General features: G+C 42.8%; 11 protein-coding genes across 11 annotated transcripts; 9 read left to right on the forward strand and 2 right to left on the reverse strand.

The window, feature by feature from the left end:
- Positions 1-292: 292 nt before the first annotated feature.
- On the forward strand, positions 293-942 carry Bfra_001430 (putative cmp dcmp zinc-binding protein; the record flags this gene model as incomplete). Its single annotated transcript, XM_037331861.1, has 2 exons — positions 293-626; positions 686-942. The coding sequence occupies 2 exons, from the start codon at positions 293-295 to the stop codon at positions 940-942; spliced, it is 591 nt and encodes a 196-aa protein (XP_037196015.1).
- Positions 943-1375: 433 nt separating this feature from the next.
- Bfra_001431 (putative cytochrome p450 monooxygenase protein) lies at positions 1376-3430 on the forward strand (the record flags this gene model as incomplete). The annotated part of the gene is made up of 6 exons (XM_037331862.1): positions 1376-1522; positions 1649-1889; positions 1941-1975; positions 2031-2210; positions 2853-3034; positions 3100-3430. 6 exons carry the CDS (start codon positions 1376-1378, stop codon positions 3428-3430), a joined length of 1116 nt encoding a protein of 371 aa, XP_037196016.1.
- Positions 3431-6057: 2627 nt separating this feature from the next.
- Positions 6058-7913, forward strand: Bfra_001432 (putative carboxypeptidase cpds protein; the record flags this gene model as incomplete). Its single annotated transcript, XM_037331863.1, has 4 exons — positions 6058-6256; positions 6308-6483; positions 6544-6876; positions 6930-7913. 4 exons carry the CDS (start codon positions 6058-6060, stop codon positions 7911-7913), a joined length of 1692 nt encoding a protein of 563 aa, XP_037196017.1.
- Positions 7914-8722: 809 nt separating this feature from the next.
- Bfra_001433 (putative msf1 domain protein) lies at positions 8723-9445 on the reverse strand (the record flags this gene model as incomplete). Its single annotated transcript, XM_037331864.1, has 1 exon — positions 8723-9445. The coding sequence occupies one exon, from the start codon at positions 9443-9445 to the stop codon at positions 8723-8725; it is 723 nt and encodes a 240-aa protein (XP_037196018.1).
- A 635-nt stretch (positions 9446-10080) lies between these two features.
- On the forward strand, positions 10081-11657 carry Bfra_001434 (putative tryptophanyl-trna synthetase protein; the record flags this gene model as incomplete). Its single annotated transcript, XM_037331865.1, has 3 exons — positions 10081-10451; positions 10556-10825; positions 10874-11657. The coding sequence occupies 3 exons, from the start codon at positions 10081-10083 to the stop codon at positions 11655-11657; spliced, it is 1425 nt and encodes a 474-aa protein (XP_037196019.1).
- Positions 11658-13639: 1982 nt separating this feature from the next.
- Bfra_001435 (uncharacterized protein) lies at positions 13640-14628 on the forward strand (the record flags this gene model as incomplete). Its single annotated transcript, XM_037331866.1, has 4 exons — positions 13640-13719; positions 13809-14095; positions 14157-14390; positions 14450-14628. 4 exons carry the CDS (start codon positions 13640-13642, stop codon positions 14626-14628), a joined length of 780 nt encoding a protein of 259 aa, XP_037196020.1.
- Positions 14629-14651: 23 nt separating this feature from the next.
- Positions 14652-14864, forward strand: Bfra_001436 (uncharacterized protein; the record flags this gene model as incomplete). The annotated part of the gene is made up of 1 exon (XM_037331867.1): positions 14652-14864. The coding sequence occupies one exon, from the start codon at positions 14652-14654 to the stop codon at positions 14862-14864; it is 213 nt and encodes a 70-aa protein (XP_037196021.1).
- Positions 14865-16640: 1776 nt separating this feature from the next.
- On the forward strand, positions 16641-18136 carry Bfra_001437 (putative cmgc mapk protein kinase protein; the record flags this gene model as incomplete). Its single annotated transcript, XM_037331868.1, has 5 exons — positions 16641-16753; positions 16840-16972; positions 17029-17095; positions 17154-17468; positions 17523-18136. The coding sequence occupies 5 exons, from the start codon at positions 16641-16643 to the stop codon at positions 18134-18136; spliced, it is 1242 nt and encodes a 413-aa protein (XP_037196022.1).
- A 646-nt stretch (positions 18137-18782) lies between these two features.
- Bfra_001438 (putative aminodeoxychorismate lyase protein) lies at positions 18783-19793 on the reverse strand (the record flags this gene model as incomplete). Its single annotated transcript, XM_037331869.1, has 2 exons — positions 18783-18894; positions 19024-19793. 2 exons carry the CDS (start codon positions 19791-19793, stop codon positions 18783-18785), a joined length of 882 nt encoding a protein of 293 aa, XP_037196023.1.
- A 1585-nt stretch (positions 19794-21378) lies between these two features.
- Bfra_001439 (uncharacterized protein) lies at positions 21379-23293 on the forward strand (the record flags this gene model as incomplete). The annotated part of the gene is made up of 5 exons (XM_037331870.1): positions 21379-21382; positions 21440-21771; positions 21824-21970; positions 22020-22201; positions 22249-23293. The coding sequence occupies 5 exons, from the start codon at positions 21379-21381 to the stop codon at positions 23291-23293; spliced, it is 1710 nt and encodes a 569-aa protein (XP_037196024.1).
- Positions 23294-23900: 607 nt separating this feature from the next.
- Positions 23901-25945, forward strand: Bfra_001440 (putative mitochondrial precursor proteins import receptor protein; the record flags this gene model as incomplete). The annotated part of the gene is made up of 4 exons (XM_037331871.1): positions 23901-24086; positions 24155-25118; positions 25172-25645; positions 25701-25945. The coding sequence occupies 4 exons, from the start codon at positions 23901-23903 to the stop codon at positions 25943-25945; spliced, it is 1869 nt and encodes a 622-aa protein (XP_037196025.1).
- Positions 25946-26904: the final 959 nt, after the last annotated feature.

Consider the following 26904-nt stretch of genomic DNA (forward strand, 5'->3'; position numbering starts at 1 on the left):
TTTTAAAAGATTGAATTGTTATTGGATTTTTAATCGTGATATATCATTTGAACAATCTCATGTGGGCCATCCCATCTTCCCCTTCACGGAGCTCGCCTCGCCTAGCTAGAAATGATAACGACCCCTCGTCGACCCCTCTTCTACTAAACCACAGCTACAAGCATATATAATATCAAAACCCCTCAACCACCTGCAACGCATCCTAGAACTTAATCAAGTCTACAACAGCGTTGCAGGTACCCCAATCATGCTATCCCATTTCCCTCCCCACTAACCGCTCCCCAGACCCAAAATGTCTCACGAAGCAGCCCTCACATCCTCCGCCGCGCAAGCCATTGCTCCCGATCTCTTTCCCCCGCGCACCCCTCTCAGTACCCCTCAAATTGAAGCCAGCATAACCGCCTGTCTCACCGTACAGCGTCGGGCGGTCACTCAAGGAAAACGACCCTTTGCCGCCGTGCTCCTGGGTCCCGATAACGAAACCGTACTCCTCACACATCAAAGCATCGATCAAGTAAATCATGCCGAGAGCTCTTTGGCCAAACTAGCGTACTCGCATTACACGAAAGAGTATTTGTGGAGATGCACGTTGGTTAGTACGTGGGAACCTTGTGCTATGTGTTCGGGTATGTTATGTTTATATTTTATCAACTTGCAAGTCTTGCTGTTTGAGGAGAGATTTTAGTAACCTATTTGGATGATGATTTAGCGACGATTTATTGGGCGCATATTGGAAGAATTGTATATGCGGCGACGAATGAACAATTGGCTGGTCTGACGGGGCCGGGAAATCGAGAAAATTTCACGTTGAAATGGCATACGAGAGATATTTTGGAGGGGCAACAGAAGGATATTGAGATTATTGGGCCGGTGGAGAAGATGGATATGGTGGTTGTGGAGGAGAGTGATAAATATTGGTGTACTACTAGAGCTCGTGCATGATATGATTCATATGGTAGTGGCTTTTTTGAGCTATAATGAGATATATGCTATATAAGTCTCGAAGGACATCAGATGGATGTGGTCTAGTTTTGCGGTAAGTCGAGGAACCATTTATATGGGAATGTTCGGCTGTACACATTATGGCCAGTTCTTCAAAGTGGAGAGATACTTCGCGCGTGTCGTATACGCAGTTAGACTGCTGCGTGAATCAAGTGTCAAGTTCCAACTGCTTTAAATGTTGGTAGTTATCTCTCTCTAGCCAATGGCATAGCTATCTTGGGCTCCAACTTGCTTTGTGCCCTTATACCCATTAATTTTTTTAAATATTGTTGGACATATAAAGCGAGAGAAAGTTGTGGATTTTTATCAATTTCAGTGTCATTGCATTGTCAATTTCTATCTTTCCGATTTTGAGTGTTCAGCATTAAGCGTTATGGCTCCTTTGGTGCTCACACTGGTGGTTCTTCTACCTGTGACCTTTGCCATCTGGAATCTTGTTTGCCTGGTTAAGAACTATAGGATTGCCCTGACGATTGGAATTCCCATTAGGATCCTCGTTGCAAGTGGTGATAATCCAGTAGTGAGTTACACATGATTTAATCTATCACCGATGTTACGAGCTCTTACGACTAGACGAAATTTTATATTTATACATCTTAACCCCCACTTCCTTGATATTATGGTCATACTGATATATCATGATTAGTGGATTCTCGCATCAGGCATCGTGTTTCCTATTGTAAAGGCTGTATTCGGCGATTGTGATATCGTTCGGTATAGCAAGCCGGGCTGGGAGTTCAAAGACAAGTACACCATGCACCAAAAGCTTAGTAATGCAGTCATTCATGTCTCAGCTGGTCGTAACTGGTTATATCTCTGCGATACAGATTCAGTCAATGAAGTTTTCAAGCACAAAGATGATTTTGATAGACCTCCGGACTTGCTTGGTGAGTATGATGTCGCATCTTTATTGTTTGCTTAAGGGCTAATCGTAACAGCGGTTTTGTCGGTTTTCGGACCTAATATCTCGAAAGTAGATGGTCATGAAATCAGATTCTAATGATCTGCTAAAGCTGACTTGATTTTAGGCTGCAGGTCCAGATTGGCAGCGTCAACGCAAAATTACCAGCGCTCCTTCCAATGATAAAAACACCCGGTTAGTTTGGATCGAGGGCTTAAGACAAGCAGATGAGATTTTGCAATTCTGGAAATCTCTAAAGGGCCCCATCACCCGAACAGATAAGGATACCCGTACATTCTCACTTCATGTGCTATCGGGAGCCGGATTTGGGAAATCCTACTCGTTCAAAAAATCTGTCGAATAACCCGAAGCAGGATATACTTTCAATTACCGAGATTCCCTGGCACTTGTGTTAGAGAATTATCTCCTTCTCCTTGTGCTTGGTCCTAAACTTGTCTCTAAGTTATCATAGCCACCAAAGTGGAAGCGGATCGGGCAAGCAACAGTTGATTTTAAATTTTACATGGCAGAGATGCTGAAGGATGAAAAGGATGCTATCGCGCATGGGAAACCCAGAAGTGCGACCTTTACGAGTTCTTTACTTAGAGCTTCGAAGGAACAATCTTAGTTGAGTTTAAATGGCTTTACTCTAAGTGGCTTTTAGGGGCTCACTGGAGAGGAGATATATGGAAACCTCTTCGTTTATACTTTTGCTGGCCATGATACGACGGCCGTTGTACTCAACTGAACAATCTATCTTCTCGCTGCTCACCCAGAAGTTCAAGATTGGATCTCGGAGGAGATCAACGCTGTTATAACCAACGGCATGCCATCGACTTGAGATTTCAAGGAAATATACCCGAGATCGAATAGATGCCTTGCCATAATGGTAAACATCTCACCCTTCAAACGACGATAGGATGATGCTGACTGATACGGTGTGAAATAGCTAGAGACTGTAAGACTCTACAATCCACTCATCGGTATCTGCAAATCTACCTTTGAAAGGCCACAACCGCTTACGGTCGATGGCCGAACCATCAGTATCCCGCCCGGTACGCGTATCATTGCGAATTCTAACGCTCTACACTCACATCCGCGATACTGGGGTAATAATAGTCTTGAATGGCAGTATGCTTCCCCTTATTTCTTGTAAATCCTATTAATAAAAAACCACTGACTCCTTATTCTTGCAGTCCCCAAAGCTGGATCTTAACCAAAGCCGAAAATACACACTCATCACCCATAGAGCGTGAATATGTCCGTGTACCACCCAAGAGATCATACCAGCCATGGTCTGATTCGATCCGAGCATGTCCTGGTAAGAAATCCAGCCAAGTAGAGTTTGTAGCGGCCATGGTTTCGTTGTTCAAGAGAAACCGCGTAGAGATTGTGAGGGAGGAGGGAGAAATAGAGGAGGAGGCAAAGAAGAGGGTTATGAGTGTGGTGAAGGATAATGTTATTGTTTTGTTGTTGCAGATGAGGAGCCCTGAGAAGGTGAGTGTGCGATGGGTTAGTGGAGTGTAGAGGTTTTGTGGATAGATGGGTAGGTAGATGGTTGTTGAAGCTTGGGTTATGGTGGTCTTCCAGAGACTGCAAGAGTTTTACAGAATGAAGTTCGATCGCCGGTACAATTTGAATCTTTCTTGGAATAAAATCATCGATCTTGACGGTCATGGAGGCGTATTTTGTCAACGAACCATGGCCAACTGCGTGATGAAGTTTCGACTTCCGGAGTACCTTCCGAATACTTTGATGTTACACAATGAAGGAAGCCGGAAGACAGTATTGCTTAAGCGACATGGCATTGGGCAAGTTCCAGGTTGCAACTGGAGTATTTGCGCAGAATTCCAATGTCATGAAATATATCCAAGACCATTTAAACTCACCTTTCTTCCAACTTTAACTCTCTATCTCTTAATCCGATCGACTTGATCATACGCTCTGGGCCATGGGCGGTCCTATGACAGTGAATTGGAAGAAGAAGCGTTAGAATTAGCAAGCATGGTGAATTCACGTCATTTAACTACCTACAAGCACATTAGCTTCGAGGCTTAGCGATTCAGGTATCTAGTTGTATTCACCCCTTTAGATCAACTTCCTCCTACAAGTACTGTGGTATCATGGGCCAAACCTCGAAAGATATCTCTTCAGTCTTGATATTGAAAAGAACCTACCCCGGCAAATACTGTCTTTTTCAAATGAGGGAGTTAATCAGAAACGCAAAGCTAAGGAAGTGACCATGCGATAGACACTGCTGAGCTTGTATCCGTAGAATTTGACTGCTGGGTAGAAAAAAGACCTTTTCGGAGAAACATCAAGAGAGGTTCAGACTCTCATCTCTTGCCATCATGTTGTCGTCATTCACAGCTCTTCACTGCCACCCATAGCACCATTGTTGTCAATTCAACTTGTATTATAGCAACCTAATCAGACGATTCTTATTAACAGCCACTTGGCGTGATTGAATTTCTGGAGAAAAGAATATGGTTTCGTTAGACGCAAATTTTGACCATTGCGTAACAAACTTGCTGGTGAAACAACTCATTGTTCGAAACATCGTTGACTTGATGATATTCATCGAGTAAGTAAACCTTAGGCTATTCAAAGATTTGGAAAGATTTGTTGAGTTCAAGAGGATAATGGCGACAATATTAAGAATTATGCAGCATGAAAGCTCAAGAGTGAAAGGCATACTGAGAACTGTCCAGGAGCAGATAGCGCAAATTGGGCATAGGTAGTCGAGCCGTTAGCAAATGTTTACGCTTCTCATTCATACGAATGTTATGTTCTCTCAATCAAATATGAAAAATAAATGGTAGGTAGCGAATTATCTTCCAGTCCAACTCCCAGAAATAGTCTGATAATGTTGCAGGTTGTCCCGTGTACTTGTTATTTCTCAAGGTGTCAACTTAGAAGAATATGCGAGCTCATTGTCTTACTATGGAGTAGGTAGATGATACTCGAGGTGTGAAAATAGACTAAAGGATAAGAGAGCTTGGAAGCTTGAAGACAAAACTTTGTAGAGAGAAGGATTCCAGTAATCTTCAATTGAATCAAAAATTCATGATCAAATACAAGCCGATAGAACAAAATAGAACAAGACAACAACATTAGTCACGAAAGCATATTTTTGCCAAGCAAATCGTACAGATTCATGCAACTATCCGCACTTGGCAATCTTTTAGTGAGGTACGCCTTCCAACCTTTTCAATACGATTGATATGATGAAACTTCACTCGATGTTCTCATGCCAAAAATTTGATATAAAGTCGTGATTTTTCTATTATTGTTCTTGATATTCGCGGCCTCGCCTGAAGATAGAAGGTCTATCAATGCTTGCAGGCTGGTAAACTCCACTTTTGCTCAAGAAATAGATTGGACTTTGGTTTGAGCTTATCGTACCTGAAAATATGCACAGGGCGGGGAATGTTCTATGCTTGCTGCTGCATTTCGTCTCCTGGGATGATTGATAATTCTTCAATTCATGAACAGATCAAAGAGAATGGTGGAGGCAGGGAGGCAGGCTCGAGGCGGATGCCGTAGCTTCCTATCTATGTCTTTTTCTCGTTCATCTTGATTCATTTACATGATGAGCGAAATATTCATTACTGATATCATCGGGTCTATCAAACCATAACGGTTGACTGGTGAATCAGTAGCTAATCACTAAACTCTAACAGGCAGGTGCGTAGAGGACCGAGGCGAATAAGAGAACTAAAGCCGGGAAGCGAGCCTATCTTGACTTTTTGATATCTCCAGTTTATCAAAAACGGGGAAAGATATACTAGCGTCCAATCCATTCCCCTCGTACCTTTCAACACCATGTCAATTCATGTCATATCTTCACGATTATAGGTTGAGATTGGGTTACATCGTGTGTAAGGTACGGCAACTACGGTGAAAGGATGGTGAATCTTCAATGTCTTAGTTCAAGAACCATGAATCAGGACCAGGGTAGTCCCTCCACATCGTCATAATCATGGAAATTTACATGAGATGACAGCTCCGATAGCTCGAAGCTCTCGTTATATTTTGGATAGCAGCTTTAAAAATACTTAAAGCTCTCCCAGATCCCTCGTATTGAAGAATTTCTTCTTCATTCGCAATATTTTTATACGATCCGAGTTTTGTTACTTGAGTGATCAGTCAAGATGCGTTTCTCAACCGTAGTTTCGACTCTTGCCATTGCAGGTGGAATCGCCGACGCCACTCTTCATTCTGGAAGAAGTTTGAGGCATGTTGGGAAGAAGGATAAGCAAACCCACAAAGCTAGGGATACGGCTCCAAGAGGAGAGCAGAAACATGAAAAGAGGGATGCTAGCTTTCCATACTTGACCAATTCCACTGCTAGTAAGTGTTACGAGTGCAACATTGTAGGAAAGCCACTAATGACTTTGACAGAATTCAGTGTGAATGGTTCCGCTATCCCAGATGTCAACTTCGATGTTGGAGAATCATATGCTGGTTTGTTGCCAATTTCAAAAGCCGCAAATGAGACGAGAGAATTATACTTTTGGTTCTACCCATCGACAAATGAATTGGCTTCCGATGAAATTCTCATTTGGCTTAATGGAGGTGTAAGTGACTTCACCGATTGTATATACACATCCACAACATTTGACTAATCGGTATCCCAGCCCGGATGTTCATCCCTCGAAGGATTAATCCAAGAAAACGGACCTTGGATCTGGCAATACGGTACCTACGCTCCTGTTCAGAACCCTTGGACCTGGGTAAACCTTACCAATGTTGTTTGGGTCGAACAACCCGTTGGCACCGGTTTCTCCCAAGGTGTACCTACTGCTACCAGCGAAGAAGATGCCGCTGCCCAGTTCCTCGGATTTTGGGAGAATTTCGTCGACACTTTCGCTTTGCAAGGGAGAAAGATCTTCATCACTGGTGAATCGTATGCGGGATACTATGTTCCATACATTGCCGATGCTATGTTTAACAAGAACGATACTTCTACTGTGAGTACTTCTATTTCATCAGTTGAATGTGAATTAAATCTGACAATCAATAGTATTACAACCTCGAAGCAACCATGATCTACGACCCTTCTACTTCTTACGATGCCGTTCAAGAACAGATCCCCGCAGTTCAATTCGTTGATTACTGGGGTGGTCTCTTCCCCTTCAATGATTCCTTCGTTGAACAAATTCACAATGTATCTGATTCCTGCGGCTACACCGATTACCTCGCCAAATACCTTACTTACCCACCAGCCGGGCCATTCCCATCCGCTCTCCCTGGCACAGGCGACGATGGAACCTCTACTACTGACGAATGCGACGTCTTTGATCTGATCTACAACGAAGTCTTCAGCGTTAACCCTTGTTGGGACATTTACCAAGTGGCCACTACTTGTCCCCAACTCTGGGACGTTCTCGGATTCCCCGGCTCCAACTACTATATACCTGCCGGCGCCTCCGTCTATTTCAACCGCACCGACGTTCAAAAAGCTATCAACGCTCCTATGATTGAATGGGAAACATGCTCTAGCATTGACGTCTTCGTAAACGGAACAGATAATTCTCTCCCCTCCGGTCTCTCCGTTCTCCCCTCCGTCATCGAACGTTCCAAACGTACCGTTATCGGCCACGGCGCGCTAGACATGGTACTCATCGCCAACGGCACTCTCCTCATGATCCAAAACATGACGTGGGGCGGCGCCCAAGGTTTCACAAGCAAACCCTCCGATCCCTTCTACGTCCCATACCACACCGAGCTCTCCGCCTCTACTCTTGCGGCTTCCGGAGTTTTGGGCACAACACACACAGAGCGAAACCTCACATTTGTGTATATCGATTTGAGCGGTCATATGGTTCCTCAGTATGCTCCTAGTGCGTCGTATAGAACGCTTGAGTATCTGTTGGGAAGAATCGATAGTTTGTCTAGCACAGTGCCATTTACCACGCAGGAGGATGTCGTGCAGAGTACGGCTCCTCTTGGAAATGGTACCGGGCCACCAATTAAGAGACAGTATGTTGGGGGTATGCAATTTTAGATGCGATGGGTAATGGATGTGTGGAAGTGGAGAGGAAATATATAGATAGAGATGATGCATGATTATAATGTGTATGATGAAATGAAAATATGAATTGATTCCTTAACATCAGGATGAAAAATGATCTCGGTGATTCGAATTTACTGTGTGAGAGGGCTCGCCGGGGATTGTGCATATTGATGGAGCTCGCCGGTACACACAGTGAACAAAATAAGCCTTAATTCCAAACTAAACGGTCCAATTTTTCAACCAAATCAAGGCTGAGGGGAAAGAGCACGAAAAAGGTTTGAAATGTGAAATATTGAAAATTGTTAGGGAGGAAGGATAATGTTCCCAAATGTGTTGAGATGTTTTGATACGTCATGCCAATACATTTGCCTCAGCTCACAGACTCACACGTCAATCCGACAATGTGATATTCTTTGAAGGATCCCCGTTCACTGAACTGATATCACTGAACTGATGATTTATATGCTTGACACAGCAAAAGAAGGGTTCATGCATAAAGTAAAAGGTAGCAAAGCTATTCAGATTTTGACATATTTTCATACAATGTGATAAAATCAATGAGAGTGGACTATCTCAAAAACGCCTATTGATCGCCCCCAAAACTCCTCGCTCCCGTATGTTTACTTGTGTGCTTTGATACAAAGGCTCGCCGCCTAATGAAAGTGTAGAATGATCACGATCGTGAAAGAGCGTTTTCTCATCTCTTTTTCCATTGCTGTCCTCTCGCCGTGTCCGACATATGTTCGTCCTCCGTCCTTATGCTATCTTTATATGTAACCTCATATCTCATATTTTATCATTCAAAATTTTCGCTCCATGCCCGCAAACATCAATTCCCGATCCCGCCTCATCCCATCCAATACCCCCACTAACCCACCATTTCGCATTCTCTCCAACACAACCATCATTCCCTCCTTGCTCTTTCCCAATTGATTTTCTGTCTTCCTACTAGCAATGGCCTCGATACTTCTTTGCACTCCCTTCGTACTCCAATTCGCCAACCATCCCTTCTTCTCTTCTTCGCCTTCTTCTCCCTTCCTCATCGCCCTCAATCGATCACCAAGTCGACTGCGAAACATAATTTGCGTCTTCACACCCGTCATTCCCGAGCCTTGAATAAATTCTTCCTCGCGCACTTCCTTATCTGCTGCTCTGTGAAAATCTTGTCTTTCCACTACACTCAAAATACCCGTCCAATCCAGGTTTCTACTCTCCGTCTTCATCCATCCTTCTTTGATATCCACCTCCGAAGTTTCTAGAATGTATGATTCGCTTCTATCGCTCCTCACATTGCCCAGGACGCTTTTGGGCAAGAGCTTGAGGACTGCGGATGGCAGACGAGTGGATTTGCGATGGATGCGCAAGGTACGCAGACGACCTGTTTCGGGACACACGGTGCGCGAGATCACATCGGTGGAGAGCACATGTGTGCTATGTGGATTTGGGTAACGGAGGAAGTAGGCGAATGTAACAGCGGGGAAGGAGTAATCGTAAGAGAAAGAGGATTCGAAGAATTTGACCATGATTATGATTGAGAATTGATTAGTTGTTTAATTGTTCGTGGTATACATATAGTTGCAGTGATGGTACAAGAGGTATCGGGGAGTGAAAGTGAAGGTAGGGAAAAGGATGAAGTGAGAAATGAAAGTCGAATGAGGAATAGAATGCTAATGGTATGATTGTTGATCTTGATGATTTGGATTGGAACGCTTCTGGAAGGGATTTGCTCGTCTGATTCCTTTCCCCGGATTTTCGATTTTTTTTGGGTTTAGTGTGATGGGGATGGAGATAGAGATGGGCGAATTGTTTGTTGTGAATTGTTGTGGAATGAATTTTGATGGATCACAACACTTAAAGAGGTAAATAGTAATGAGATGCGAATTGGAATTGAACATCTAAAGGTTTACTACCATACACACGATATCCAAAAAGACACTAGCAAACCCCGCAGAGCTTCGATGGTTCAAAGCTCAACGACAGTCAGCTGGAACAAAGCAATCCTAATTGGAGATCTTTTGCACGTGATATTTCGATCAAATCCCTCACCGCTTACAAATTGGATGATTGTATGGCAATAATTTCCCCTCCATCAATAATAAAGAACAAATAACCCCTCCTTCAATTCCAAAACACTATTCCTCAATCCTCATTCACCATCATGACAGACGCGGAACCCACACTCGCTGCCAGTCTGGCAACTGATGCTCCTACCAGTAAGCAAACTGTCGATCCATACAATGTTGCTGGAGAAATTGGCGCAGATGGAATCGCAAAAGCTATCAATTATTTGACTTTGATCGATGAGTTCGGAACCAAGAAAATTGAGGAGGCAGATTTGAAGAGATTCGAAGAGGTAACTGGCCATAAACCTCATAGATTTATGAGAAGAGGGATTGTCTTCAGTCATCGTGATTTGCATCTTATGTTGGATCGCCATGAGAAGGGGGAACCATTCTTCATGTATACGGGACGAGGACCAAGTAGTGATAGTATGCATATTGGGCATACTGTTCCTTTTGAATTTACCAAGTAAGTTTGAATTCTCAAAAAGATTCGACTCGCACATTCTGCGATTATTAGAAGCATGTTACAGAATATGTAATTCTTCGAATCATACTGATGACTCATTCCAGGTGGTTACAAGATGTATTTGATGTTCCATTGATCATCATGCTTACAGATGATGAGAAATATATCTTCTCCGAGAAACGTACAATTGAGGAAGTTCAAAGTTATACCCATAGTAATGCGAAAGATATCATTGCTGTTGGATTCGACCCCAAGAAGACATTCATCTTTAGCGATTATGATTACATGGGGGGAGCATTTTACAAGAACGTTACCCGAATCTCTAAGCACGTTACATTGAACGTTGCGCGAGCTGTCTTTGGCTTCAATGATAGGTGAGAGATTACGACCCCAAACTACCTGGACTTTACTAACAATTCCAGTTCCTGCATAGGCAAAATCCATTTCGGAGCTGTCCAAGGCGCAACCTCCTTCGCTAACTCCTTCCCACATATCTTCGGCACTGATGAATCCAAGACTACCCAAATTCCCTCGCTCATTCCTTGCGCCATTGATCAAGATCCTTATTTCCGCATGACCCGCGATGTAGCCGCTCGTCTCCATTACGCCAAACCCGCGCTTATTCACGCTCGTTTCCTCGACGCTCTTCAAGGTCCCGGTTCCAAGATGAGCGCTTCGGTCGATACCTCTGCAATCTTTATGTACGATGAACCCAACAAGATCAAGAATAAAATCAATAGATATGCATTCAGTGGTGGACAAATTAGCGAGCAAGAACAAAGAGAAAAAGGAGGCGATACAGAAAAAGACGTTTCATATCAATATTTGACATTTTTCTTAGAAGACGACGAGGAATTAGAAAGTATCAAGAAAGCATATAGATCTGGAGAAATGCTGACAGGAGAATTAAAAGCAAGATGTATTCAGGAATTACAAAAATATGTCAAGGCATTCCAGGAGAGGAGAGCCAAGATTACAGATGAGCTTGTGGCGGACTTTTTTGCCCGAAAAGAGTTGGTTTGGGGTGGAAATCCCAACGCTAAGAAGGTCGCTCCTGCTGCTGGAGAGGAAGCTGCAAGCGGAGAAGGTGTTGAGGGAAGTGGAGATGGTACAGGAAAATTGACAAAGAATCAGGAGAAGAAATTAGCGAAGATGAAGGCAATTGAGGAGAAAAAGAAGGCTGCTAAGGCTGCTGGTGGGGCGTAAATCATAGGTGAGGAGTGGTCGGAGAGTGAGTGCTGAATGTCCTTGAGGGAGGTTAGTGGAAGAAGTTCGATGAAAATATGATGAGATGCAAATGATACACATGATGCGAGCTACACAATTCAATACCCAAATCTAGCTTTCTGGTTTCTAATTTCTGTCTTTTGTTCTCCATGTTTACTTTGACTTTGATATCGTTTTGAATCTGAATCATACAGTGAGATTTGGGTTAAGGGAAGAAGATCAAATAGATCACAAAGTTTACGTACATGAGAACGAATTTGCGAAGATACCTACTTTAGGGGTAGATTAAGGAGTTATCTAGGGTTTTAGTCATACTCTCATCTAGTCTTTATCCTATCTACCCATCCTCTATCTATCTAGGTTTCTATCAGTTCTATAAATACCTACGCCCATATGCTCGTGAGTTACGCATACCCCATACCCCGTACTCCATACCCCATACTTCATATTCACTTCCTCTCTCCCGGCTCCCGGCTCCCGTCTCCTTCATAATGAACCAGTAAAAAGTCGAATCTAAAATCTAAAATCTAAAAATAGAAATCTATCAAGGTATCTCGGATATGGTTCTTTTTGGTAGGTAGGTAGTAGGTAGGTTCTTATTGTGTATTGTATATCGTTCCTCGTGGTTATAGTTATAAACACTATAGTTGAGATCATAGTCATGGGTAATCAAAGACAAAGTTATAGTCACAGTCACAATTGTATTCAACATTATATTCATAATCGTATCTTTCCTGATAATCATAATCATAGTCGTACTCACATCCTTCATACTCAGCATGGCCATAGCTATAGTCATAATCCCCTATCCTATCCCCTCTGCTCCCATCCTGTCTCATCTACTCTACCAATCCTAACATCCTTTTCTTTTCTTGTCCGTGTCTTTACTTCATCTCTGACCGAAATGATATATATAACATACCGTAGCATTCCATATCATACCATACCATACTGTAAAGCAAAATGAAAGAATATGAATCACAAGTCATGAATCATCTGTTGACTTGAAGATATGATTCACACAAGATGAGATAGATTAATAGATAGATACGTTTATATATTCATATATGTATTCATTGATAGATACATTTATATATACATATGTTTATTTATCCATCTTATTATTTATCTATCCATACATACATACATCTATCTACCCCCCCATCCACACACAAACCAAAACCATATTCAAACCTATGAATCCATCCCCCCTCCTCTCCAAATCATTCATTCATTCATTCATTCCTATCACCACTCCCACTCCCACTCCCATTTCGCCTTTCGATTCCCACTTCGATTCACACACACACACATACACACACACACAAACCTCCAAAACATTTCTCTCTCAAAACTACCTTACCTAACCTAACCTGACCTAACCTAACCGTCGTATTTACCATTTCTGAATCATCAAGTACGAGCACGGGTCGCATCACTACTGTTCACGAGGTATTTTTACACTCCAATTTTCGATTCTCAAGGATTTGGATACTCAATATTTGATATTCGATATCGAGATAGTTGCTCCACTTCTTCGCATTTACTATCGACCGTGAATAATGATGTGCACAACGATCTGAATAACGACTCGGACGACTATTACGAAAGGCATGTGACTGGAACTTTGATCATTATATTATACATACATACACACATACATACACACATGTCAGAACCGAGTCACTGCTATTTTTCGAAGAACTGATTGTTACGTCGTGGGAATATACACATCTATTTATTTATTTATCCGTCCATGTACTGAGTGGCATACCTGGCTAGACTAGACGACTCACAGCTGGCTTTTCCGTGTTGATATCTGACTTACTCGACGACTCGTCACTCGCAAAAGTCGTGCCGATATATTTGCTCGAGGTGGAGTTTACGTGCTCTTTGCATCCTACATACGGTACAGAGCTAGAGAAACAGTAACGAGTACGGGTAAAAATATCAACGCAAGGATGGCGCCCAAGTCATGGGTTGTGTGTACAAAGCCTGAGGGTAAGGTTATGAGTAACAAGACGTCTGTCAAAGCCGATAAGTGAGAGCATATCCGTTTCTTTTGGTTTCTGGTATCCCCCGAATTCTTTTGGTTTCCATAGCGTTAGAGGATGATGGATACCTGTATAGTCAAGCTCGAGTTTGTGGGCATCGATTAACACTAGCCACTCTCAGACGCGATATCACCCTCCTCGTTCTTCTCCTCCGTCACCGCATCACCCCTCCGGTACCATACATCATTATTACCGAGATTATCCTTAGCATGTCGCCCGATACTTACCAGGATTTGTGCCGTAAGAACTGCAGATTGGAGAATCTGACAGAGGAACAACAATATCATTGGTTCGCTTGGTGGTGTAAAGAAATGGAGAGGAAAGAAATAATGAAGGGTGGTGGGAGATGGGTAGCTGCTGTTAGTGAGTATTTGCAGAATGATTTTGGGATCCAAACTACATATGCTAATGTTATGACTACAAGATTGGGAGAATGAAAGAATTAAAGAGATTTGTGGTTGTCTTCGAGACCAACTACAAGGTCGGGGACCAGTGTTCGAACTTGTAGACCAAGAAGGTGTCAACAGATTGAAATTACAAGTTGGGCAAAAAAAGCAACTCATAAAGCAGAATAAGATCTTGAAGGAGAGAGAAGAGTTCATAAGAGCGCAGGAAGATCAGAGCACCTTACAAGCGGACTGGTATCTCAAGAATGATTGTAAGTATAACCCCGATAGGGTAAAAATAATGTGAGTGTGTACTGATCAATATTTTCAGGGAGATACGGTAGCGTCCCTGACCTTACCCTCCTCACCCCCAAGTCTGTAATTGGGCAAGGATATCCGTTGGATGACTTTCTTAGGCCTTTTGACGACGATTTACGAAGTTGGAATTCTACTTTCGAAACGGCCAGTACAATCTCAGCCCCTCTACTCATTCTTCTTCCGCTAGCCTGACCACTTGGTCTAACTCTTCTACAATGACTTCCTCTACTATGCCACTTGGGTATACAGATGAAGAGGAGAGGATTCTCAAGGCAGTCAATGAATACAAAGCAACAAAGAAATTCGAGAAAATCATGGAGTTCAAGGAAGCGATGCGAAATAAGCTCGACAAATTGGATATGGCAGAGAGAGAGGGTAGATTGGTCAATGATTGGATGATGACTGAATCTATGGTGAAGGTATGTTAAGGGTAAAGAAAAACACATGGGGGAATGATGATCATTGCGAGATTTTATCACATGTTTTCGTGATAGTCTGATAGAAACGCGTGTAGTTTGTGCATAAAGCATAGGCGGAGGACCTCCAACGCAATTTGTAATTTTAGAATGAATTTAGAAGTTAGAATGAAGGAATATTTAAAGTGTTTACTTTACCTACCTAGTGAAATGCATTCTCGATACGATCGGCGCATGTGAGACATAGTCCAGTGGAGTGGGGTATATTTATTTTTCGGTACTGGTCGTATATGCAAAGAGAAAAAAGCAAAAAAGCCAATGGTATGAGCAGCAGATGATCTCAGGGTAGATGAAACGAAATTGGTCATGAAACTGGTTCAATCAGGCGTCAAATCTGGTATCGAACATCCAAAAAGAAACTTTTCCCGCTCGGCTGGTATGCGCTCAAATACTAGTTTCCTTGAAGCGCTGTAGGAGAGAAAGGACCAACCAAATGACCGGGTCAAAGAGAGGGAAGATATACGTATTGTGGCTTATTATCTTTATTCATATTCATATTCAATAAAGTCTTGGATGATAGAGGACAAGAGAAAGAAGTGTGTTGTATATTGTATATAATATTCAATAGATTCCCGTGTCGTGAAATCTCCTGTGTTCTGGCTTGATTCATGTTGAATGTTGGTTGAGGATGAAAGATGGTTGTGTTGGAGTGGAGGCGAGTGAGATAGATTCGGGTGGATAGAGTAGATGAGCAAGCAAAAGGGATAGGGATAAGCTCATAGGTAGGGAAATAGTAAAATAGTAAAATAATAAAATAATAATAAGAAAGGAAAGATATGAAACATTCAGCCTTATCCATTCTCTGTAACTGATTAAATCAAGTAATATCATTGGTTGGATAAACGAGTCAAAGGTTTAAGCATTACCTAAGCTTCCCCCCACCTCCCGTTTTGGTAGCTAATTGATGGTCAGCTAGTTTGGCGTTCCCCCTCTTTGTCTGTTGTTGGGAGGGAAAAATCCATCATTGACCCTTTATTGAGCCCTTTGGAGGGATTATACGGAGTGGCAGGTAGGTGAAGAAAGAAAGACAACTCTTGTCCTTTCTTACCTTTCCCTTCTTGCCTTTTAGCTTGATATTATACAAAGGGCAACGAAACTCATTACTTACCTAGTATTGCTACTACCTTTGGATCCCTTTCCATTCATTGTGGTGTACACATGAACTGGAAATAGTCCATGTCCATGTAAGATTACAACAAGAGCAAAGTTGGAAAAGATAAATTAATTCAATTGGTCCTCTCATTGTTATCATCTTGGACATTATCGGTATTCATTCGATCAATCAATCGATCAATCAATCAATCATTCATTCATTCATCCATCCATCCATCCATCTATCCATCCATTTCTTCCTTCCTTGTTGGATAGCTAATAAAACTCCCCCGTCCACTGCCATCCACTGCCATCCACTGCTATCCATCCTCTCACCTCCCCACCTTGGACCCCAAATTTTCCGTGCTGTGCCTCTTCCCGCAAGACCCATCATAAACTTGAGAAATCCAAAAGCCAACCTCACTTCCTTGTCGGCGGTTAGGGAGATCATACGAAAGAAGCAAACAAACACTTTACCAATCCTCCTACTTATATTCATTCTCTGACTTATAATTGATTGTTACACATTCGTTTTCAAGAAGAAAAGCGTCTTATTTCTTCCGCCTCAACCAATTTGGTCATATCTCATCAATACCATCAAAAAGTTACGCGTCTACATATCTGAATTTAGAAACCATGGCAGACCTTCAAGGAAGAAAGGTCTTCAAGGTCTTCAATCAAGACTTTATCGTCGATGAGAGATACACAGTCACCAAGGAGCTTGGTCAAGGAGCTTATGGTATTGTTTGGTACGATGTTACTTTCTTTCCGACCCTACCTGCATATGCGCATGTCCGTATCATGAACCTTCAACTGACATTGTTCTTCATGCCAGTGCTGCTACGAATTCTCAAACACAAGAAGGTGTCGCAATCAAGAAAGTTACAAATGTCTTCAGCAAGAAGATTTTGGCAAAGCGTGCGCTGCGTGAGATAAAGTTGTTACAACATTTCAGAGGTCATCGTAACGTATGCGACTCCTATACTCACGATGATACTGGTGGGGTAGTTCTAACATGGCTTAGATTACTTGCCTTTATGATATGGATATTCCTCGACCAGATAATTTCAATGAAACATATCTCTACGAAGGTAAGATGCGGTTTTCTATTCCGTAACTCGTTATTCCATGCTAACATCTTTTTCGCAGAGCTCATGGAGTGTGATCTCGCTGCTATCGTACGATCCGGTCAACCCCTCACTGATGCACATTTCCAATCTTTCATCTACCAAATCCTTTGTGGTCTAAAATATATTCATTCTGCGAATGTTCTTCATCGTGATTTGAAGCCCGGTAATTTGCTGGTCAATGCCGACTGCGAGTTGAAGATTTGTGATTTCGGTCTTGCTAGAGGTTTCTCTGTCGACCCTGAAGAGAATGCTGGATACATGACCGAATACGTCGCTACAAGATGGTATCGTGCCCCTGAAATTATGTTGAGCTTCCAAAGCTATACAAAAGCTAGTAAGTTGTGCAGCCATTGGTTGGGAAAGAAGATTAGGCGCTAACAGAAATTAGTCGATGTATGGTCAGTAGGATGTATTCTCGCAGAATTGCTAGGCGGTCGTCCTTTCTTCAAAGGTAGAGATTATGTTGATCAACTCAACCAAATTTTACATATCCTTGGTACACCAAATGAAGAAACTCTATCAAGAATTGGATCGCCACGAGCACAGGAATACGTTCGAAACCTCCCATTTATGGCCAAGCGACCTTTCCCAACTTTATTCCCTAACGCCAACCCCGATGCTCTTGACCTCCTTGATCATATGTTAGCATTTGACCCATCCTCCCGTATCGATGTTGAAACTGCCCTCGAACACCCATACCTTCACATTTGGCACGATGCCTCTGATGAGCCTGGATGCCCAACAACATTTAACTTCGATTTTGAGGTTGTGGAAGATGTAGGCGAGATCAGAAAGTTGATCTTGGAAGAAGTTCACAGGTTTAGACAACATGTCCGTGTTCAACCTGGTCAACAAGGTCAAAGCAACGGTCCTCAAGTACCAATACCACAAGAGCAAGCAAGCTGGCGTGCTGAGGATCCAAGACCACAAGAAGCTTATGGACAAGGACCAAATGATCTTGAACAAGATTTACAAGGTGGTTTGGATGCTATGCGATCATAGAAGATTTGGTTCTTATGAAGGGTGATTTTGGGGGAGTGAGGGGTTCAACTTCAAAGTTGAATAAAGAAGAAAAGATTGATTGGGTTGAATTTTAAGCGTACGATGCAAGATTCCCGAAAGCAAGCATGAAACAATTTCTTGGCGCAGTAAATTTTATCTCTTTCTCTGTCTCTAAAGACTTAACCTGACTACTGGAAAAATGAAAGGGTCTGGTCTAATAAATTACGGGGAAGGTCCCATAGCTATAGCGGGTATTATCATTCTTTTTGTTGCATCGTGTCACTCTCTTAGCGATTTTTTTGGGCTGTTTTATATCTCCTGTATCTGGTTATGCTGTGAGATGATAAAATGATGATCGTAGTATTTATTAGCGTTCAAGAGAATGAATAGATTAAGTTCGATGTTTGATACATTTCCAGTGTTACTTTCCTCACATTTTAGTTTACACTTTAGAGATCCTAGCACGTCTAGGGCATTGATTGTGTCGTCTTTTCGTAGAGCTTGAATTTTCCTATTAAGACTGCCTGATGTTCGTTCCTTTATCCGTATATTAAACATACATATTCGAATATGTCATTTTTCAGGTGTACAGAGTAAGGTATTTATGGTCTATGTTTTATACGGTGGTCTATGTGTGTATGGTGGTCTAAGGTGAAAGCTGGATCTTCCCCCATGTAAAACCTCGCACTCCGTTGCTGATCCAACATTCTTCTCCTTCGGTTAGGGAGTCCAGAGTGATGGTGCTTTCTGCGCAGATTCTGTTTTTGGGGGTTAGTTTTTGATGGGGTTGTGATTAGGTTCAAAGATGAGGCTGATTTTTTGTGGGGGAGGATATATGGAGAGAGTGCTGGAGGAAAGAGAAAGAAGAGAGGGAGAAGAAAACTAACCCTTTCTCCAATGCCCATCTTCTAGTAGTCCCGATCTGACCTCCGCTACTTTCAGACGGTGTAACCCATTTCCCATCGCGATAGAGGAATGGGGTTGTGAGGGAACCTTCCATGATCTCACCATTTTTGGAAGAAATGAGGAGGACTTCTTGCGGGGAAGTGAAGGTTGGGATGTGGGCGCGCGATCGCGCGGTGTCGTATTGGGATCGCGAGGTGGTTTTGAAGCTGGTGTAGGGGGTGGGGGTTGTGGGGGTGGGGTCAGGGATGATGGTCCATGGGGAAGAGGTGCTGGGGTCGCTGGGGAGGGTGGTGGTAGGGCCAAGGGTGAGAGCGCCGCCTGTGAGAGGGGAGATGTAGGGAGTGGGGGGAGTGGAGGAGGGCGGTGGGAGACGGGTGGGGAAGAGATTGGATAGCGGGACTGGGGGGACGGGGTTGCTTTCGATGGTCAGGGTTCCTTTGTAGTCGAGGACGATGCGCACGCGCAGCGGAGTTGGAGATTGTGTGTTGATGGAGGAGGAGAGGACGGAGAGGAGGTTCTGGAATCCGGATGTACCGGAGATGGCGAGGATGGCGGGGTGGAAGGAGAAGTGGGTTGCGGCTTGGAGGAGGCGGTCGCGGTGGTAGGGGAGCATGTAGAAGGGGGTGGGGGTGGGGGTGGGGAGAGGCCAGGATTCGATATTTTGCGGGGATTGCAGGAGGAGCGGGTCGTAGCGGAGGGAGGTGAAGAGTTGGAAGGTTGGGGTTGGGTTTGGGGAGGGGGAGGGAGACATACTGGCGTGGGTGGTGGAGAAAAGACAGGAAGAAGGGATCTGAGGGGTTGTTTGTTAGACTCTTCAATCTTATGTTGTTAGAATTTGTAAATCCGAAATTGAAGTTCGTGAGATGGAAAGATTGTAATGTTGGGGATGGTGGTGATCTTGATCGTATATATGTGACTCTGAGTCATAATCCAAATCGCAAAGCGGAGATTCAAATTCGTAGAAGAAACTTCTTCATAGGTACATATACCCATCATATACACTCCCTTGATGTACAATCGAATTATAAAAACTTCAAGCTCTTCTGTCAATTTTTTGGGATATACTTCTTGGACTACCGAGCTAGGATAGTAGCTGGGTATACAACTCGTAGAGCTAAATGCAATAACCTCACAGGGTAAAATCTTCTTCGAATTCGACTTCTTCTCATCTCAATCTAAATCTCTTAGTGGCATAAAGAAAATTGACATACTATGTGCAATCTGATTGAAGCTGCTCTTTGGAAATTAAGAACTGTGGTTTCTCAAAGAATTGGAATAAGAAATTGCGATTTGAGGTGCCGGTGGATATGATATACACGGAAATCACGTGTTAGATGGTATGGATGGGAATTCTTCGGGGGTGGTTTTCTTGATGTGTAGGTAGTTTGATGATTTTGTTAGGTAGGCTATGGATGATATGGACACAGTACAAAATCTTTTGATATCTTATGTTGAGCTTATGAATTTTTGGCTTGGATTGAGATGTTGGTTGTGGTATGATTACTAGCGTCTTGAAATTGAATATTTGAATAATTTGGATGATTTTGGTCTCTGTTTGATTTCTTGTTGATGACAATGCCAACGTGTGGGTTTGATATACAAGTGTTTTCAATCAACCATCTGTGAGATTAGTTATTGGATATATGGCTATTCTCATTAGCTGTTTTTATATGCTATGTCATTTTTCATGTATAGTTCTCCTTGGGAAGTATCTCTGATGAGATGATAGGAGGCTCGGGAGTCAGAAATAGACAACATTTTGATGCCTATCGGAAAACGATGCACCTCACTGGTGATAGGTCAGACGATGTTCGTTTTTATTTCAGTGACATAATAGGTCCCTTTCTCTTCAGGTGTTGGAATGTGCTCTATCGTATTGCGTTGGCAATATAGTGCTTCTATAGTGAGTACTATATGGTATCTCTCCTATTGCTTCTAGAAGAGGTCTTTGCTGCAGCTCCGCATTCCTGAATCCTTGGAATGTGTTCGTCGTTAGTCAGCGACTTAATGCATCCGTCGAGATTGCAATCGACGGTTGCAGCTCATTTGTAATAAATTCATTACATAGCATGATGGTAGCAGAATGTTCTCTGAACCGGGGATAGACTGCTGTTACCAAATACCTCCCAGTTTGCCTTATGGATCGTGGTTCCTGTAAATCTCCACAAACCTCTCATATTTTCGACCCAGTCATTTGCTCTGTACTCCAAATCGCTAAATAAAGTGAGATACCTAGAGTTACTTGGTATATTTTAATCAACTAGAACATTTAGACTGCGCCCTGGAAGAGCACAACCTGCTAAGCATTGGCTAGCTCCAGGTGTGAAGCAAAAGCAATGGGTAAGTAATGTCACATTCTCCTATGTGTTTTAGGTAGGAGCTGATCTTGATGTACAGATTCTTCTTCTGCCAATTCTTCTTCTGCTATATCCGATAATTCTCTCGCAACCTTGAAGTTGAGATTCAAATCGTCAAAGCAATTCTGGAGACTCTTTCGAAGAGGCTTTATCCGATGGCTTATTACATCTGTCCTGATATCTCTTCTCTATGTAACAATTCGAGTCGTTTCAAAGGACCAAGATATGACTAAAGGAGAGAAGCAGTTTTTCAACGCCGTCTCACTCTATCTTGTTTTAATGATTGGAATGAGTCTTACTTTTGGATTTGAGGCCATGGCGATTGACCTCAGATGGTGGATTTTAAGTAGGAGGGAGAGAAGTCTAAGAGACGTGAGTTTCATGGCCACACTCATTCAATGGCCCCTGTTGAATAAACCACAAGATCGATACAATTCTACACGCTGACAGCCTTACAACTGTCTCTAGCCTCCTTGGACGCAAAGTTTGGTATAAGATTAAACAGTTCACTTGGGATTGGGATTTGGGCACTATGATCATGTCGTGTTTACTTTGGATTCTTCTCAACATCGTAAGTTCGTTGTACCAACTATGCTTGATACACAGACTAATAGGAACAGGGTGCTCAAGTGGCCATAGCATCTGTTGGGCTTACATATTCGGTTGATACTGCTGAGAAGATGGCTCACATGTCTCGTGGGAATGTTTCTTATCCAAATATGACACAATTCTTTCCCGTAAAGCTTCCGGATGGTAGAGCTTCAATAAACAACTTGGGCGCACAACAATATACAGCGAACAGGTGAGTAATGTCATGAGATTATATTCATGAGCAATGTTAATAATCAGTTTTGGTATGATGGCTTCAAATTTGTGGTCTACTACGCAACCAATACCGGAACCAGCAACAATCTACAAATCTGGGTTGACAGCGGATCTATTCGGGATTGATGAACGAAGTTGGGTCTTTGTATTCATGGATACTTCTTCTGATGGCTTAACTTCTGCGTACTCGGATCGTACCATCGAGTCTACATCGATCTGTGAAAGTTATCCTGTGTTGGAAGGAGGAAACGGCAATCTTACAAATTTGAACATAAGTAAGAATGGAAACTCAGAGGCCTTCAAGGTTAAATTACCAATCGCTGCTGGACCAGATCAGACAACATTCTTCACAGTACCATATACAACATGCGGCGAAGGGTGCAGCATTGTTGAAGCACTCGAGGCTTCCGCGAACGAACCTTGGTATTATAAATGCAATATTACAGTTGGCCCTGTTATCAACGCTCAAAACGCAAATCAAGAAGTCTCTTTACCACTCCGCCATATGTCATCAGCTGCAATTGCTCTACAAGGTTATGCAGCTAACCCTGAACTAAATGATACTCAATATCGAATATACGTCTCGGAGTCTACGTACGGCTATCCGCGAAACGGATCTGCAGATGATTTTGGATATCAAATATCGTATTTTGCTATTGGTGCCATAGCTGCTGCTGCGAATTCCAACAATCCCTCAATATATGCGATTGGAGATCGGCCGGTTATAGGAACTCAGCTCAAAATTACTCAACATGCGCTTCTCTTGGGACTTTTGATTGGTCTCGTTTCCGTACAAGCGGTCTGTTTCATAACAACGGCATTTGTGGCAAATAGAGTGGTGGTTAAAGATGAGAGTATTTTTTCTACAGCGAGTATACTGCGGCCGGTGATGAATTCTTTGGGAGATCATGGGAATGTTGCGGAGGGCGAACAGATATGTAATGTTCTTAGTCATTTGAGGTTGAGATATACGGCTGTTCAAGACGAGAAGGATAGATCTGTGTGGAAAGTGGGACTTGGTAATGCTGAAAGGCTTAAAAGGTTTCCGGATTTGAAAATGTATGATTGATTTGTAGGTTTGTCTCTCTGGTTTGGAGGTGGATGGCTAGATCCTAAGAAGGGTGCGTCGTACTCTAGACTATGACATCTAGAAACCTATCACTTATTTTTGGTAGATCTACTACAGTATCTTGTAAGAAATTTTGTCAAATGAACAATTCTTCCTGGATACGTTCTGGAAAACTGATAGTAGATGTCAGCCAACGCGCAAAATATGAACATAGAGGTCTAAAAGTTTCTAAGTGCCAATGGCTATAATTGGTGCAAATTTATATTTTGGTGTTGTAAAATGAACTGAGTTATGCGTACATTTATGCCTATAGTAAATCTACCCCTCGCCAAAGGCGGCGGGGATTATATGGATTTCCGAAGCGACGAGTGGTGCGAGTCCACAATGACGAAAGAGCGCCGCTTTAGCCGCCATGCGCTAAGGATGGCCAATGCCGTAGCTTTACTTGATGATTAAACTGGTATCACCAAGATTTTTTGAGCTGGTTGTTGAATCCACCTTCAATTTGAACATCAAGATTGTAACCACCACCTATCAGCTATACCACTCATAATCCTCCCCATCACCCTACTGCATCTTCTTTAATTGCCCATTTTATTGTTTTTAAATGTCTGTACCAAGCACAATGCCTCCGGGCAAACCCATGCCAAATTTTGCGGCATCAACACCACAATCATCAGTCTGGGATCGCATAACCACATGGGCTTCTGAGAACAAGGCAGTTGTATATACGATCGCTGGTGTGGCAGTAGTGGTTTCTGGCGCTGGAGTTGCATACTATTTATTAGACTCAGTAAGTTGTATCTAACCACTGATTTTGGTAGATACATCATCATTGCAGATGCTAATACATAACGTTAGAAGGACTCCACGTCTACCCAAAGCGTGCCAAAGAAGTCAAAGGAAAAGAGGCGAAGGAAGAAGGAAGAAAAGAAGGAAGCCGATTTAGAAAAGGGAACCACGACACCTGATACCAAACCTAAAACACCAGTCGAGACTGTGGATGAGCTTCCTGAGGTTGACGAAAACACGGTGGGAAGTCTATCGGATCAACAACGTAAAGATTATGCCGCCAAGTTGAAGGCAGCTGGTAACACCGCATATGGAGCCAAAGACTATCCTCGAGCCATTGATCTTTATGGGAAAGCCATCCTTTGCAAGCCAGATCCTATCTTCTATTCAAACCGCGCTGCATGCTACAACGCTCTCGGCGAATTCGAGAAGGTTATCGAGGATACTACTGCTGCGATCAATCTCGACAGTGGATATGTAAAGGCCTTGAACCGTAGAGCAAATGCTTATGAACATACCGAGAAATACAGTGAGGCTTTACTCGACTTCACAGCCAGCTGTATTATCGATGGTTTCCGTAACGAGCAAAGCGCACAATCTGTTGAGAGACTGCTCAAAAAGGTAGCTGAGTCGAAGGCAAAGGTCATTCTCGAGGCCAAGGATAAGAAGCTTCCAAGTCCAACATTCGTCACCAACTACCTCCAAAGTTTCCGATCAAAACCCGCGCCGGCAGGATTAGAAGATAGCGTTGAGATATCAGAGGAAACAGGAAAGGGCCAATTACAACTCGGACTTCGAGCTATGGCAAAGAAGACCAATGAGGGATATGAAGATGCTTCAGCTGCATTTGAGAAGGCCTTGGATTTGGGTGATCTCGGTGAACATGAAGCTTTTGCGTACAACATGCGTGGAACATTCAGATATCTTCGTGGCGTACAAATCGATGCTTTAAGTGATTTGAGCAAGAGTATCGAACTGTCGCCCGACTACACACAAAGTTACATCAAGCGTGCAAGCATGCATTTGGAACTTGGTTAGTATTTACCGTCCATTAATTTATGATTAGCTACTAAAACAAAAAATCAGGTGACAAGGACGCCGCTGCCGCAGATTTCGATAAAGCTATGGAACAACATGACGATGACCCTGATATCTACTACCACCGTGCCCAACTCAATTTCATCCTCGGAGAACTTTCACAAGCAGCAAAGGACTACCAAAAGTCTATTGATCTCGACCGGGACTTTATCTTCTCGCACATTCAACTCGGTGTTACACAATATAAGATGGGCTCAACCGCATCATCTATGGGAACATTCAGACGCACAATCAAGGCATTCGAAGATGTACCTGATGCATACAACTACTACGGAGAGCTTTTGTTAGATCAACAGAAGTATGATGAAGCCATTTCACAGTTCGAGAAGGCCGTCGAGTTGGAGAAGCAAACTAAACCATTAGGCATGAGTGTTCTTCCACTCATTAACAAAGCTCTTGCTCTTTTCCAATGGAAGCAAGATTTCAGTGAGGCTGAGAAGCTTTGCGAAAAGGCTCTTATCAGTACGTTGATTCTCCCGCAGCCCTTTGTTTCCTATACTAATGTAATCTTGAATAGTCGACCCTGAGTGTGATATTGCTGTCGCAACCATGGCACAACTTCTTCTTCAACAAGGCAAGGTAACTGAAGCACTTAAATACTTTGAGCGAGCAGCAGAATTATCCAGAACAGAGGGAGAAATTGTCAATGCGTTGAGTTATGCTGAAGCCACGAGGACACAATTGGAAGTCCAGGAGAAATATCCAGAATTGGCGAGCAGATTAGCGGGTATGAGTGGACTCGGAGGAGCTGGTATGCGTTAATTTTCAAGAATTGAGCGGTTCTGATGAGTTGAGTGGAATGATAAAGTGATGATTCTGATATCATGAATGAATTGATGGGCAACGTGGTTGGAACATAATCAGCAAAGAAACATGGAGAATGTTGAGGTTGAATGGATGTGTTGACTCCATGATTTGATCTTGAGTAAAAAGAAAGGCAGAACGAAAGCACAATTCAATGTAAAATTATTATTTCTCAACTCATGGTGAAAGGCCTGGTCCACTCACTCATGAAATTTGGAGGTCTGGGTGAGGTGGGAGATGGAGTTTGTAATATAATATGAGGGGATGAGTTATGAGATGTATGATTGTGAATGAGGGTATTCGTGGTTGAAATTAGTGAGTGAATGTGTATGGGTAAGTATGATTGTGTTCATGTATTTGGTTTTATGGCTATGTGATTTGTTTTCACAAGCGCTCAGGACTAGTTGTTTCGTGGGTTGATGAGATTTATGTGTGTATTGTTTGTGTTTTCTACTTTTATGAATAGGATAGGTATTGGAGGATTGATGTTTGAGAACAAGTGGGTCGAATGAGATGGGAGTTTGTGTGTAAGGGGGAGAGAGGGGGTAGAGAGGGGAGAGAGTGGAGAGAGAGTGGAGGAATTGAGAATGGTAGAGACCTGGTAGTGATGTGTGGTTTAGGTTTTTGGGGGAGTGGGAATGTGAGATGTGTGTTATGTGATGCTGTATATGAAAATGAGTATGGTAGTCAATGTATCGACTAGGCTTCAGATCGCTTGAAGTATAGAAGTGTCTGTTGGGTGTTGTGTACTAGGTGTTTATATGTTGGTTGGGTGGGAGAGAGGGATTTTGTTTGGATGATATCGGAATTTGGAATTTGGAATTTGGAATTTGGAATTTGGAATTTGGATTGGAATTTGGAATTTGGAATTTGGAGGATAGGTGGTTTGGATAGGTGGTTGGGAGATTGGGAGATTG

This window comes from Botrytis fragariae (assembly GCF_013461495.1).
Source record: "Botrytis fragariae strain BVB16 chromosome Unknown tig00000006, whole genome shotgun sequence".
In the NCBI taxonomy this organism is placed as follows: Eukaryota; Fungi; Ascomycota; class Leotiomycetes; order Helotiales; family Sclerotiniaceae; genus Botrytis; species Botrytis fragariae.